Source organism: Labrus mixtus, chromosome 1, assembly GCF_963584025.1.
Source record: "Labrus mixtus chromosome 1, fLabMix1.1, whole genome shotgun sequence".
In the NCBI taxonomy this organism is placed as follows: Eukaryota; Metazoa; Chordata; class Actinopteri; order Labriformes; family Labridae; genus Labrus; species Labrus mixtus.
This window is the reverse complement of record NC_083612.1, coordinates 27,295,751-27,309,881: the sequence shown is the minus strand read 5'-3', so window position 1 is coordinate 27,309,881 and position 14,131 is coordinate 27,295,751. Positions and strand designations below refer to the sequence as shown.

Sequence of the window (14,131 nt, the reverse complement as noted above, 5' to 3'; positions counted from 1 at the left end):
GTGTGCTGCTACACACACAGAGAGCTTAGCATCCTAAGCATTCCTCTCTTTCTCCTCTCTTTGTCCTGGTCGCTTGCTCCTTTGTCTCGTCTAGGTCCTGGGAGAGTCCATGGCAGGTATTTCTCAGAACTGTAAGACTGGGGATGTGCCGGCATTTGGAGACTGTGTGGGATCAGCCTCAAAAGCCCTGTGTGGCCTCACAGAAGCTGCAGGACAGGTAGAGAATACAGCAAAACAACTCTTTTAATGCAATGCATATGCTTATGATGATGGTGTATTTTTCCCTCTGTAGGCCTCCTACCTGGTAGGTGTGTCTGATCCCAATAGTCAGGCCGGTCACCAGGGGTTAGTGGATCCTATTCAGTTTGCCAAAGCCAACCAAGCGATCCAGATGGCCTGTCAGAATCTGGTCGACCCAGACAGTAGTCCCTCCCAGGTACATGCACCTTTAACATGTTCTTTATCACAACTACTCTTAAGTGTTTTAATGATTAGTTATAAATTGAAGAATAACATTTTGTGGTAATTATTGGTTGTTTTTTTCTTTCCATGTTGTTTTTTAAATGAGTATATTAAATAATACATCCCTGAATCCTAACTAATGTTGACAGTACCATGCTGAGTTGAATGGAATAAGTTAAAGAAATAAATATTAATGAAGAATGTATTCATTTTTTAATTCCCTTTACTGGAAGAGAATACTTACTTTGCTCTGCAAAATTAAAAAAATATCAAACTCCCTGCAAACACTTCATGCAGAGGTTTCCAGCTGTGTTGCCAGATGCTTTCACAGGAGGTCTGAAACTCCATTATCGACCTCATAATCACCTTTATTTTCTCCTACAACATTCTTTGTATAATCACACAGCCTACTACAGCCCCCCACAGAGCTCACGATCATAGAAATGACAGTAATAATAAAGTCTGATGATTGGTTTTGTGTGCACTAATAAACTGTTTATTTGAGGTACAATCTCAGTTCTTAATTTAACATCTTGTCATTTGTTTCACTACAGGTTCTCTCTTCAGCCACTATAGTTGCTAAGCACACATCAGCACTGTGCAACGCCTGCCGCCTGGCTTCCTCCAAGACAACCAACCCTGTCGCCAAGCGACACTTCGTCCAGTCTGCCAAGGAGGTGGCCAACAGCACGGCCAACTTGGTCAAAACCATCAAGGTAGGGTTTCTTTGCCAGTCATGTTTAAAAGTTGGCTCTGTTGCCTATTTGGCAAACAACAGAAGAGACGAGTGGAATAAGTGTCAACAATAATGTGATTAATGTGGGCTGATGTTGAAGAATCCTCTGCGGAGTGAATTTGAAAACATTTCTGTTCCACTTCAAGTCATTGTGATTGTACAAATATTTCTATCCAACTTCTGCGTATGTTTTTTTTCTTCTTGACTCTTGGGATAAAAAACGTATTAGAAACTCTGCTTTAATCAGATTTTTTCATACACCAGGCTGTCGGTCTCTCTCACTTTCCAGGCTTTAGATGGTGATTTCTCAGAGGAGAACAGAAGCAAGTGCAGAGTCGCCACCGCTCCACTAATCGAGGCTGTGGAAAACCTGACAACATTTGCTTCCAACCCAGAGTTTGCAAGCATCCCAGCTCAAATCAGCCATGAGGTATGGCTGTAAGATCATTAGGGGTTGTATTGTTTCATAAACAGCTATTGCATGCATCATTAAAGCAATAAAAGCTTTATAAAAACAGTGGAAAGAATAAAAAATGTTTAAAATCTTGGTGAATCTGAATTCTTTTTTCTGTAGGGCTCTGCGGCACAGGAGCCCATTCTCCAATCGGCGCGGGCCATGCTCGACAGCTCCACCTACCTGCTCAAGAGTGCACGTTCATTGGTTATCAACCCTAAAGATCCGCCTACCTGGTCTGTGCTGGCTGGTCACTCTCGCACTGTGTCCGACTCCATCAAGAGTCTCATCACTGCCATCAGGTTAGTGAGCAAACATCTATTCATTGTTAACAAAAGGGTAGCTACAGCAGTTTCTTCTTAGGTTTTTCATGGTGTTAAGACTTTTTAATGTCTGAGAAAAGTGACTTCCTGAAGTCTTATAATCACTTAAATGTTACCAAGCAACCAGACAAAATGATGAAGATACCAGAACATCTTCATTTTAGTCCTCCACCCCAGTTTTGCGCTCTCACACTCCATCCCCCTGCAAAGATGTAGTAACTTCTGAACACAGAAGAGATTATGTCAGGTGAAAGTCGGGTCAGAAAACTCAGTGAAGTTTTCCCATTTATCTACGTGATTACCCTTTAAATTTCCTGGGAGGACTAACACAGCTTCTTCGGGAATGGATGCCCGAATGCCGTACCACAGCGAGACAAATGCTTGTTCTCATACATCAGCAGCCTCCAGTTTTAATCTCCTCTTTCACACCTTTTGTACCCGACCTTGATCAGAACAAAACCAATGCCTGGAGGAACTAATTCCTGGGTCAGACACGTTTGGATTTTAATGTTTCTGCTTGGTTCTGAACATCTGCGCGTTAGCATTCACAGGCAGCCAGCTGAGCATGGCGTTCAGTTGTTCTGCACTTATCCAGTCTTCCTTTGCGACTGCAAATTGGCTGCTGTGTGCTTAGGCCTTTAATAGCAGTGATACACTGCTTTGCCAAAGAACAGAGATAAGAATGGACTCCATTCTGAAAAATCATAACTTTGTCAGTGTCATCACACCAAAATGAGATTGTATTTTAGTTTTACTCTGTGTGTTTATGGAAATGGTTGTTTAACTAACCTCGTTTGGCCCGTGTGGCCGCTGCCCCAGACCACTCAAAGGCTTCAAAAGCTAATTTGGCTGCCCAGCTTGATCTCGCTGTGCAGTGACAAGGCCCCGCAGGCCACATTTGGCAGATGTGAGCAGAGCAGCAATGAGATGAGGCAGTCAGGGGAGAAAATGAGACATCCTGGAACCTGTCTGTTTTTTTAATAAGTATTCATTTTAGTTCCTCTCTTTCTGTCTTGTATTATGTCTCTCTTCTCCATTTTTGGTATCACCTTCTGTGTCCTGTTTTTCAACCCATACATCATCCTTTCCTTTCTGTTTCTGACCATTTTTATTGCTTTCTGTTTCTCCTCTTTTCCGGTTCTCATGTAATTCTCAGGGACAAGGCTCCAGGCCAGCGCGAGTGCGACTCGTCAATTGATAACATAAACAAATGTATCCGGGACATTGAGCAGGCCTCTTTGGCAGCAGTCAGCCAGAACTTACCCAGCAGGGATGACATCTCACTGGAGGTAAGCAACCATCAAAAAATAACCTGACATGTTCTGCAGACAGCTACCAGTATCTTCCTCTTTTTACCATTCTCAGTGTTTGTTTGTCTTTGTATAGTTCTTTTCCCCTGTCGTTCTCTATTTTCGGTCTCAGTGTTACTTTTAGATTATTGGTTTGTCTTTTTGTAGCCATGGTGTTTTCCTTTGTGTGACTCTGTTAAATAATGGATCTATTGTTGGTGGATGTAATTGAGCTTCTGTCCGTTCTAGGTCACAGACAGCTCATTAGACAGTACACAGTTTACCTTATAGTTCCATGTCCAGCTCACTTATTTAAATGCACCTCTATCTCCTTGTAAGACGAAAATGAATTTATTTTTATTTCCTCTCTTTAGGCGCTCCAGGAGCAGCTGACGTCCACTGTTCAGGAAATTGGCCACTTAATTGACCCTGTTTCCACGGCAGCCAGAGGCGAGGCCTCCCAACTAGGACACAAGGTATTTAGAACAGGAGGTTAATTACTTCTCTTAAAGACTGTTGCTCTGAAGCAAGAAAGTTCTACTTTTTAATGATAAGCAGTGTTAAACATTTCCTCTTGTTAGGCGTGAAGTTATTAAGACAAAAATAGATTTGTGATACTCTTAACAGAACATTATCTTCAGCCTGATTCATTCATCTAACTTGTTATTGTTTCTGCCATGTGGAAGCGTAGAGTCAATGATTTCATTCCAAGTTTGAGAGTCAAACATTTAACATTTTTTATTTTTATTGTTGACTTCCTGTAACTCTTGAAGTTGGAGAACTCTCACTGAACTCTTCCATTCTTTGTTTCAGGTGACCCAGCTCGCTGGTTACTTTGAGCCACTGATCATGGCCTCTGTTGGTGTGGCATCTAAGCTGAGGGACCACCAGCAGCAGATGACTTTCCTGGACCAAACTAAGACCATGGCTGAGTCTGCCTTGCAGATGCTCTACGCTGCCAAAGAGGGTGGAGGAAACCCAAAGGTAGAACTAGAGTTGTACTCCACTAAAGGAAGGGTTATATGGACTTTTCCTTTTATTGTACGTTTGCTTATGTCTCGGTGTCACCCTCCACAGGCGTCCCATACCCATGATGCAATATCAGAGGCTGCCCAGCTCATGAAGGAGGCGGTTGATGATATAATGGTGACACTTAATGAGGCTGCGAGTGAAGTGGGAATGGTTGGAGGAATGGTGGACTCAATTGCAGAGGCCATGGCCAAGGTGAGTGACTGCTGGGCGTTGTGTGTTTCACAGGATGTTTGATGCACAAACTGAGATTAGAATAAATGACTATTTGCTCTCAATATGTATATGGCTGCAAAAACTGTGTCTGGTTAAATCAGTTTATGACTTTCTCCAGCATACATCTCTTATCAAGAGCCCTTCCACTCGTCCAGTGGCAGTAGACGAGCAGAGGAAAGCTCTAGGATGAGGATCCATTTTCACTTTTCAACATACCCATTTTTAATTGCAGTATAAACAAAGTTGTTGCTGCCACACAACACATTTATTTATTTATTACACTCTTAATGAGTTGGCAAAATTGTGGGGTTGAAACATTTTGATCTGGCAAGAAACACAAAACAGAGAACCAAAATAGTGCTAAGAAAACAAGTGGAATAAATTGGTAAGAAGGAAATCTGGCAGGGAAGCAGATGTTTGTTAACATTTTAAGGATGTTCCAGGAATACCAAAAACAGTCATCCTCTTCAAATCGAAATATTCTGACTCATTTTCTTTTACCTTTGTTTTTCTGTCCCTGTGTACACCATCTTGATTACAACCTCCTAAGTGTTCTCCAGGCACCTTGGAAATCATTTATTAGCATATTAATACAAATTATTGTCTGAGCAGACAAAAAATAACTTTCAAAACAGCTGCTCTCAGCCGGTGCACAGCCTTTTAGACCATCTCTCCAATTAACAGTCACACTTTTGGCAAACGCATATGGTGTGAAGCCGAGAACAAGCTTCTTTATTAACTCTGGCACAGACAGAAAAGCATCAACTAATTAGCTCCTTCCTCGGCTTCCTGACTGAGACTCACTGCAGGGTTGAAAAAGAGCCTCAGGTGTGGGTCAGCAGAAGGGAACAACATCTCAGCTTCAACTTTGTGCAGCACGTCATGAATAATGAATGAAAGCAGTTCAGTTTGGGTCTGCATGATGAGCCAACGTGTGTGAATGTGTGTGTGCTTGTCAGCAGGTGATGAAAAGGAGATAATCCTCTTAGATAATCCATCAACATAATGGTCACCTGGCTGTGGTTTTAGCAGAGGTGATTTGAAATGCTTTAAGTCACTGACAGATTCTAAGGTGTCATTTCCCTCAGTGGGTTAAGATTTAGTGAATTCATTAAATCACGAGCGTGAACACACACACGTGCATACCGTCGTCTCTCATGTCTCCGCAGCTTCCACACTACAAAAATAATCTATGCACTGCTGGCTGATAACGAAAAGCTCCTGTACCTGATTCTATTTTAAAACTCTTAATTACAGAGTGGAACTAGTCTATAAAGTATAATGTGTTTCTAATTCAGTTTCTCATTCAGTGTTTATTTGAATATAAAATTGCATTAACACCGGTTCATAGATGATGTTTATCTGGTTGGAAGATAATTCTGCACACCTGGCAGAATCATTTTAATTAAAAAGGGAGATCAGGTTATCGTGTCCCTGCAACTAAAGAGCTGAATGATTGATTGTCGTCATGTTTGAAGATGTTTGTATATTTAGTGAGGGACAAATTAATTATGCCTGAAATGAACACTGCAGTGCTGTGATAACTGTGTGTGTATGTGTGTCTTTGTGTGTCTGTGTGTGTGTGTGTGTGTGTGTGTGTGTGTGTGTGTGTGTGTGTGTGTGTTTCCTCAGCTGGATGAAGGTACACCACCTGAACCTGAGGGCTCATTTGTGGATTATCAGACCAGTATGGTGAAATACTCCAAGGCGATCGCTGTCACAGCTCAGGAAATGGTAAGCATACAAAATAGTTGTTTACAGTGTTGTGGAAATGTGACAGTGACTTTGGTATACATTCATGTTGATTGGTTTAAAAAAAAACCTTTGATAGAGTTTTTTTTATGAGGCTTTGCTTGTTAAATAAACTTTAAATTAATAAATAAAATCATGAATGTTTAAATTTTCTTAGTCATTTACATGATACTGTGAGGGACATTTGCCTGCAGACCCTGGGGGGTTTTATGGAGTGGCATTCTTCGGGAAGAATATTTACAGGAATAGTACAGCATTGGATACATCATTTATACCGATATTTAACTTTTGACCAATATTTGAAGTAAACAAAAACAGGGGAGATCTAGGTCTATATACTGTTATAAAACAACAAGAAATGAAAATGAAGACCACTTTTTTATTCATTACAACTATTTGTGTGTTGAAAGATTTCTTCGTTCATTTTCTTATTTATTCTGAATACAAAGACCACATACACTTTTCTCTAATGAAGCACATGCTTCTTATTTCACAGACATCCCATTTGTGTAAGGTTGGTTAACAGTGAGCTCATGTTTGGATTGACAGTCAGTGTGTGTCTCTCCCTCAGATGACCAAATCGGTGACATGTCCAGATGATCTGGGAGCCCTCGCCTCTCAGGTGACTGTGGACTACAGCCAGCTGGCCGTTCAGGGACGCCTGGCCGCTCACACAGCTGAGCCAGAAGAGGTGAGGATGACCCTGGGTTTCCTCCAGAGACAGAAAGTCTTACCAAAAGAGTACTTCTCTAAAACATGAGTGGAAGCACATACAGCTGCATTGTTTAAATTTTAAGGGCTGTGAATTGTCATTTTCTAAGGAAATCAAGGGGAATCTGAATAATGTAATTGTGTAAACATTCATGGAACAACAAATGACTTTAGAAACCAATATAAAGAGTCCTTATTTTGCACAAGAATAATTCATTAGTAAGATTCTGTTTTAAATGGGCTCTCTGATCACCAGATTGGCTTCCATATCAAGAATCGGGTGCAGGATCTCGGACATGGATGCATCTTCCTGGTGCAGAAGGCGGGAGCGCTGCAGATCATTCCCTCTGACAGCTTCACCAAACGAGAGCTCATCGAATGTGCGCGTACAGTCACAGAGAAGGTATTATCCTCTCATTTCAAGATCTGTTTTAGGATATTTTTGTGTAGTTTTAAGAAATCTAAGTTAATTTTCCTTCTAGTGTTAATTTATTTATTTGAAACCACATGTCTCAAGAATTGTCTGTTCAGAATAGTAAGGCATGAGCAACAGTGTTTAAAAAAAAAAGTGTTTTTGTGCTATAATTTATTTGATCCTATGCCTCCTGAATTTGATCATTTCAGAGGAAACCATTCACCTAAGGCAGTCTTATGCTTCAAAGGCTGACTGTTTAATTCATAGGCCTTGACAAAATACATTACTCTGCTGCAGACTGTTTTAATGAATCACAGTGAATCATTGCACAGATCACATCCAAGCAGTACAGCAGCATTGTATAGATATCCTGAGAATGCAAACAAATTCTTCTACAGATTCATTATCCATCCACAGTACTTATGAAGTCTCCTCTGCATCCTTATTGAATGAAAAAGCAGGTTTCATGCTTGTCCTGTTTGGTTCTCATTTCTTTTCCACAGCTATTATTTCTGTAATAGAAGAATTCAAGTGTTGAGCATCCAGGAACATGGAGTTAATGTATTTCTGCGCTCTCTCAGGCATCAGTACAGAAAATGAATGGAGTCTAAAGCAGTTTGACATGTGCTCATTTCCACGAGTGAGTGATGTTGCACGTCCCTCTGCGCCAGCATTGTATTGTGCTGACGCAGCAAAACATTTGAATCCTTCTGCGACTGGTATTGTTGGCTTCTCAGTTGAATTAATTATTTAGATCCGGAGAGATACATGTCACAAACAATGCAAGATTGAAGTGTTGATCGGGAGTTATAGCCATGTCTAATATATTTTTGCTCTGTTTTGAACAGTAAAGGTTTGTTTAATACCATTCCAAATAAATACAAGACAATAATATTTCTCTCCAGTAAGAAACTGTCTGTCTGTGTGTGTGTGTGTGTGTCCCCTCAGGTGTCCTTGGTGCTCTCAGCCCTCCAGGCAGGAAACAAGGGCACTCAGGCGTGCATCACAGCAGCCAGCGCCGTGTCTGGAATCATCGCTGATCTGGACACAACCATCATGTTTGCCTCTGCCGGCACTCTCAATGCAGAGAACGATGAGTCCTTTGCTGACCACAGGTTTGTGATGGAAATGTGCCCCTGACTATGTCTGTGTTCACATACATGTGTAAAAACATCTCTAAGTTTTACAAGTGCAAGTAGTGCCTGGAATCTAAAAATCTTCCCTCTGGTTATCTCTCTTCCGAAAACTGACAGAATGACATATTATCTGGTTAACAGGCAGGAGGAAATCTTTTAAGTTGGAAACTACAAATTACCCTCAGGGTTTGAAAGATGGAAGGAACTGTCAAAATTCTCACTTTTCATGTGCTTAGACTAAATGCTCCCTTTTGAAACATGGTTAAAGGATTTCCGTTGTAATAGAAAAAAAGAGAATGATTTCAAGGATTTTGGTGATTCTGGTTTTATTCTAACAAATACTTCAAATGTTTCAGAAATGTTCTCAATCTGGTGTTGGACTTGTAGTCAACCTTCTTGGTTTAGTTATACTGACATGACTGGTGTTCAAGCCGGGGAAGGATGAAAGACACGAGAGACTCTTTTTAGTTAATCAATAAAGAAACTTTCACATCATTTCTCATTTGAGAAGAATTACTAACTGAACAGGTTACGTGAGCTTGTGTTTGCATCAGCTTTGATGAATAAATGGCTGTGATGTGAAAAGACATTTGTGCAAGTGTGAAGTACACATAAATGTTCACACCGTTGCTTCAGTTCAACACTTATTCTTCCTTATGTCTTGGCTTCTTTATCGCCTCCCTCAGAGAAAACATTTTGAAGACAGCCAAAGCTCTGGTGGAGGACACAAAGATGCTGGTGTCCGGAGCGGCTTCCGGTCAGGACAAGCTGTCGCAGGCTGCCCAGTCTTCTGCCAAAACCATCACCCAGCTCACAGATGTGGTCAAACTGGGAGCTGCGAGTATTGGCTCAGACGACCCTGAGACGCAGGTAAGCCAGCCTTGTTTTCCTCTTCTCTCAGTTCCTGTTCTGTCCTTAAATCATTGTGACTGTTTTCATTATTATGAGCTGTGAATGGGGATAACCTTTCAGAGCTTTCTCTCTTTTTTCCCATTCTGAGCTGTGACAAATTGGTGACTGTCCGTGCGTCCTTTCTCTAGGTGGTTCTGATAAATGCTGTCAAAGATGTGGCCAAGGCGCTGGCTGAGCTCATTAGTGCGACCAAGTGTGCTGCTGGCAAGGCAGCAGATGATCCATCCATGTACCAGCTGAAGAGCGCTGCCAAGGTGAGGGGATTGTAGGAGTATAGAAGTTGGATTGATTACTGAAGTGTTAAAGTGTTTATTTGTATTTTGTTCTGTTATTGTTAATTTTTGATTACATTTTTTTGAATACAAAAATAGTTTCCATTCTTGCTGAAATGAAAATTGACTATAAAAGTAACACATTACACATAGCAGAGCAGACATCCTCTTGTTTCCTCAGGCTGGGGCCATTAATCAGTTGAAGCACCCCTCCTGTCACCATGAAACCTGTTCACACGAGTTGAACTCTGAAGGCTCTGTCTGTGTAATGTAAATAACAGACAATTTATGTTCAGGGTGAGGGGAAACTGGACTATTGGATCCAGGATAAATCAGCTGAATCCTTGGCTTCAACACGTATGCCGTGTCATTTCTTGAACCAGATTTCACAATCAGAAGATTACACCTTCAGCTGCTCATTATCACTCTGAGCTGTGCAGTTTATGAAAAAGAAAAACATCACCTTCAAACTCTGTGATGAAGTGTTTTAGAGTCTCACAGGTGATAAAAAACATGCCTCACAGGTTATTTTAAGACATGAAGTGTAAAAAGAACTTGGAAAGCATTTTGTAGGATTTCTGGTTCAAGTGGTGTGCTAGTCTTAATGGGTGATAAGCGCCCCCTGTCTTTGAGAGTGATGTAGTGCGCTCTCACTGTGCTGTGTAATCCTCACATCATAATACAAGACAAGAGGGGCTTTTAACCATGATCAAGTGAGTGTGTGTGTTAGTGTAGGGGGTCTTATTGGTTACTTAAAAACTACTGTGGGAACCATGACTGCATGTAGCAATACTGCATGTAGGTATCTCTTAGTTTTTTCTCATATTATGTTTTTGTTTTCTTTTTTCTATATCCTTTGATTTTCTTTGGGTGATGTTGACTGTTTTATGTTTTTTTTTTTTGTCATCTCATGACTTTTTTTTTATTGTGTGTGTAATCTCTTCTGACTTTCTTTTAGGTGATGGTGACTAACGTGACGTCCTTGCTGAAGACTGTGAAGGCTGTGGAGGATGAAGCCACTCGGGGCACCAGAGCGCTGGAGGCAACAATCGAGTGCATCAAACAAGAAATGGCGGTGAGGAATGGTTCGAGGGAATATGTATGAATTCATAATGGACAAGCAGTAATGTCAAATCACCAATATGTTACTGAAGGATGCATTTAAGATCTAACGTTTCAACCAATCTGATCAGAACAAGATGTCATGGGGCTGACAGGGATTAGTTCTGTTCAACTGGAGACACTTTTAGTCACATCTGTTTAGTACTTTAGTACTAATGACTGCCACGCACCTATTTCGTCCCTAGCTATTCCAATCCAGAGATGCTCCCAACAAGACAACCACACCCGAGGAGTTCATCCGCATGACTAAGGGCATCACCATGGCAACCGCTAAAGCAGTGGCTGCAGGGAACTCTGCCCGGCAGGAGGACATCATCCACACAGCCAACCTCAGCCGCAAGGCCATTTCAGACATGCTCACCACCTGCAAGGTTCATTATTTACCTTAACTACAGGAAAGAATCATACATGATAATATCATGAAGTTGTTCAATCATGTGTCACAAACAAGCTTTGTATGCATCCAACATCCCTGTTGAGTGATGTGAATATGCGTGTCTCTCCAGCAAGCAGCTTACCATCCAGAGGTGAGTGAAGAGGTGAAGAACAGAGCGCTGATGTTCGGATCAGAGTGTACGACTGGATACATTGACCTCCTGGAACAAGTACTGCTGGTGGGTTGAACATTAATGTTTTAATATAAATGTTTATCATATATGCTCTGTTTGTTTGCACTCAAAAGTAAAACGATATAAGTTAATGTCATTCTACCCTGTAAGATACGTAGACGTAGGCTCAGTGACATCACTCATTGGTTTCTGAAGATGCATTTGAAGCTAAACAATGGTGGTCATCATATTAGAAATGCTGACTCCAGCAAGAGGTGAAGTTGAGGAAGGTCTTTAGCTTCCTGTCATACAGCAACAATGTGCCCAGTCAAATCAGCCGTGTCCCTAAATAGGCGAATAAATAAAAAAATCTTAGCCTTCATGTAATCCTTGGATTTTATAGCCAGCCAAGAGGACAATTGAGGAACTGCAGGTTTTTGCATTTCAGCTTCATTTTTAACACTTGAGGCTGCCTTATGCTTAGCTTTTGCTGAAAAAAATATCACTCTGATTTCTTGTTTCAGATAAAAACCTGAGGGATTGGATTAATTGTGTGTCATGCATCTGATGTTCCTAAGCACCTTTGAAAGCGTATGATGCCCTCTTGAAATATTAGAAACCCAAGATGCCACATGTGTGTCTGTAGCATTCTACATTTAGCTAATGATTAATTATTATCTCAGTGTTGTTTGGTCGGACATATTTGATGTGTTGGTCAGACTCAGAATTGTTTATAAACCTTTCTGCAATGCTATTGCAGTACAACCCACATTTATCATAATAGGGTGTTTTTCAATGTGTGCATGTGTGTGTTTACGTGTGTGCAGGTCCTGCAGAAGCCCACTGCAGAGCAGAAGCAGCAGCTGGCGGCATGCTCCAAACGAGTGGCTGGAGCCGTCACAGAGCTCATCCAGACCGCTGAGGCCATGAAAGGTAATCATAAGCAAATACACAACAACATACACACACAGACCCCATCACCACACCCCACACTTGGACTTCTTCTTCAGTGTTAAAAATGATGAACTCTGTCTGCATCAGTAAGTGATAACCTCTTATCCCTCACAAAAGATCTGTCTAACAAAGTCCATGTCCATGTAGGAGGCTTCTTCATTTGAAACAGAAATCCTTTTTACTGTAACAAACAAGTAAAAGAAAAATGCTCCTTTTAAGGAACCTTTAGTAATATTCCTGTCCTCCTTCTCTTGCTACAGATGGAGGTAAGTTGGTGTTGTTTTGTGTACTGTGACTCATTTCACCAGAGTTGAGCTGTTGAACACGTTTTATTTTTAAGCGCTAACATCGATTCATTTCATCTCGTTGTGAAATCAAGCCGCTCGCAGTGTCAGCTACATCCCTCACGCTTTGATTTACGTGCCGTCAAGTCAAACAAATCAATCTTTTTTATTTTATTTTAGTGAATGGCGGTTTGTGTGTGTGGTCGCTCAGCTCTGCATGGGGTTCAGGGTTTTATGTTGCAAGGCATGACCTTTTGACACACAGTTTTGTGACCAATGTTTTGAAATCCAATGTTTCAAATAAAGTCTTAATCCTAATTACATGAATGCATGCTCCGCTCAGGTTCAGAGTGGGTTGACCCAGAGGATCCGACAGTGATTGCAGAAACAGAGCTCCTGGGAGCAGCGGCGTCCATCGAGGCAGCAGCTAAGAAGCTAGAGCAGCTCAAACCCCGAGCTAAGCCCAAGGTGGGTGACTGCAAGACTGATTACTCACTGAGACTATGAAACCCTGTACCCTGTATCCAATGAGGGTATAACTCGTAAAATGCTATAATGTTTAATAGAAATGTATAGATTGTAGGCAATAGTGGTGGAAGTTTATAGATCCTTTGGATCTCAATGTAAAACTCAACTGCCTGTAAACATTTTGAGTTCAAAGTTCCCCAAAGTGAAATAATGAAAGGATTATTAGCAACATATCTAGACATGAAGTCTGTAGGGGGTTTTTGGAAATTGGCTACATATGAAGATGTGTTTAATGGTATGATTTCCCCGAAGTATCTAAGTAAAATGACAAACGCAACAATAGAGAGATGCTTCATTTCATGTAGTAGTCCGGCATTCAAGAGTAACCTGAAGCTGCTGTTTTTAACTGATTATAAAATACACTTAAATAAGTCTGATCGCTCTGTACGACTTATAAAAGCAAATGAGACCATCAGCCACAAGATGAACTATATATTAAGAAAATGAGCAGGATGGGATTTTTTGTCAGAACGTCCACATGTACACGACAGGATCAGCTAAGAGATAAAGGTACTGCCTTTTCCACAGGGCTCGCCAAGATCAACACAAAATCAAAGTTCCTCAGTAGCTTTAAGTAAAAGTCCCAAAATGATTAAAGTTGCGGCAGGTGGCAGGCTCACTGGATGACTGCAGTGGTTTGGAAAACTTTTTAGGAGAAAGTGACGAGATTTTGAAGTCATGCTGCACAAATTAGTGCTTTTCATTTAGTATTTTTGTAGGTTTATCTTTTTTTTTCTTTTTATTTAACTTTTATCATAACAAAAACTACAATAAATACAGCTGTCAATAAGTTAAGTTGGATTGTAAATACAGTATTTACCATTGAAATGTTGTGGAATAGTGATACAAAGTTACATTAATTTAAATAAAAAAATGAATACAATTTCTCGGTTTCTTATGTTGAAAGGTTTCCATGCTGCTCCTGTAGGACTCTGTGTCGTTAACTGACAGCTTCTTGTATCAGAATTTCCAGATGAAACGGTCTCTT

The 14,131-nt window shown here is 40.8% G+C and overlaps 2 protein-coding genes across 3 annotated transcripts in view; both read left to right on the top strand.

Annotated features, from left to right (window-relative positions):
- tln2a (talin 2a) overlaps nt 1-14,131 on the top strand; it is a 90,342-nt gene that overhangs the window by 70,899 nt on the left and 5,312 nt on the right. For both annotated transcript variants that reach the window (XM_061040876.1, XM_061040867.1), the window contains exons 35-54: nt 95-217; nt 293-436; nt 1,017-1,178; nt 1,488-1,628; nt 1,773-1,954; nt 3,132-3,264; nt 3,639-3,740; nt 4,078-4,248; nt 4,342-4,488; nt 6,142-6,243; nt 6,833-6,952; nt 7,229-7,375; nt 8,336-8,502; nt 9,210-9,393; nt 9,564-9,689; nt 10,666-10,782; nt 11,015-11,200; nt 11,336-11,443; nt 12,205-12,310; nt 12,959-13,083. In XM_061040876.1, the coding sequence (XP_060896859.1) occupies nt 95-217; nt 293-436; nt 1,017-1,178; nt 1,488-1,628; nt 1,773-1,954; nt 3,132-3,264; nt 3,639-3,740; nt 4,078-4,248; nt 4,342-4,488; nt 6,142-6,243; nt 6,833-6,952; nt 7,229-7,375; nt 8,336-8,502; nt 9,210-9,393; nt 9,564-9,689; nt 10,666-10,782; nt 11,015-11,200; nt 11,336-11,443; nt 12,205-12,310; nt 12,959-13,083 (2,793 nt within the window). The remainder of the gene's footprint in view (nt 1-94; nt 218-292; nt 437-1,016; nt 1,179-1,487; nt 1,629-1,772; nt 1,955-3,131; nt 3,265-3,638; nt 3,741-4,077; nt 4,249-4,341; nt 4,489-6,141; nt 6,244-6,832; nt 6,953-7,228; nt 7,376-8,335; nt 8,503-9,209; nt 9,394-9,563; nt 9,690-10,665; nt 10,783-11,014; nt 11,201-11,335; nt 11,444-12,204; nt 12,311-12,958; nt 13,084-14,131) is intronic.
- The window catches only part of fbxo22 (F-box protein 22), a 37,624-nt gene continuing 27,531 nt past the window's right edge, over nt 4,039-14,131 (top strand). Inside the window, exon 1 of the mRNA XM_061040957.1 lies at nt 4,039-4,051. The gene's annotated coding sequence lies outside the window, so the exon portion shown is untranslated. The remainder of the gene's footprint in view (nt 4,052-14,131) is intronic.